We start from the raw sequence: 799 nt of genomic DNA on the forward strand, positions 1-799 counted from the left end.
CTTTCAAAAGGACTAGGGACCGCCAAACAATGCTTCAGGTGTGAACGACAAGGCCGGCATCTCCTTGTGACCACAGGCTCATGTCTGTCACTGTGATCCAGGGCAGAGTAGCAAAAACTGCCAAAGGCTGAAGTCTGAACAGCAATTCACGCCTATGCAAGCAGACAGTTATAGGCTACAGATGTCTGGCTTTGGTGTTTATTCACAGCAGTGCACAACGCCAAACTAAACAATAACAGCTTATACTTGTCTTTTCTGCAACTCCGCCAGGAAAGCGCCTTTCCCCTCAAACTGTGCCAGCCTCGCAAAACATCCCCCCACCAGTGCAGCAGGGCTGTCTGAGGTACCCGCACCAGCCCTCCCTGCTCACCCATGAAGCCCGCAGGGTAGGTGATGTCTGTGCGGACTTTGCCATCTATCTTGATGAATCTCTGCATGCAAATCTTCTTGACCTCGTCTCCTGTCAGGGCATACTTCAGCCTGTTCCGCAGGAAGATGATGAGCGGAAGGCACTCCCTCAGCTTGTGAGGGCCTGTCGATGGACGGGGTGCCTGCAAACAAAAGACTTCTGCCAGGTGCTCGAGCACCACAGCAGCATGACCTGTCCCCAAGGGAAGAATACCACCACCCGACAGGTCCCGCAGCAGCGCCCAAGGACAGCCGCATGGAGCCTAACTGCTAAGCAGGCAGCGATAGGCTACAGATATCTTTTCTCGGTACTCACAGTACCTTTCCCTAAAGTCTTGCCAGCCTCACAAAACGCTGCCCCCAACACAGTACAACCGTCTGCTGACCCCCA

At 53.9% G+C, this 799-nt stretch overlaps 1 protein-coding gene across 1 annotated transcript in view; it reads right to left on the reverse strand.

The window, feature by feature from the left end:
• LOC104498902 (40S ribosomal protein S4) overlaps positions 1–601 on the reverse strand; it is a gene marked incomplete at its 5' end in the record, with an annotated part of 4,018 nt that extends 3,417 nt beyond the window's left edge. The window contains one exon of the mRNA XM_010142340.1: positions 371–601. Coding sequence (XP_010140642.1) covers positions 371–601 — 231 coding nt within the window. The remainder of the gene's footprint in view (positions 1–370) is intronic.
• Positions 602–799: the final 198 nt, after the last annotated feature.

This window comes from Buceros rhinoceros, unplaced genomic scaffold, assembly GCF_000710305.1.
Source record: "Buceros rhinoceros silvestris isolate BGI_N320 unplaced genomic scaffold, ASM71030v1 scaffold10218, whole genome shotgun sequence".
NCBI lineage: Eukaryota > Metazoa > Chordata > Aves > Bucerotiformes > Bucerotidae > Buceros > Buceros rhinoceros.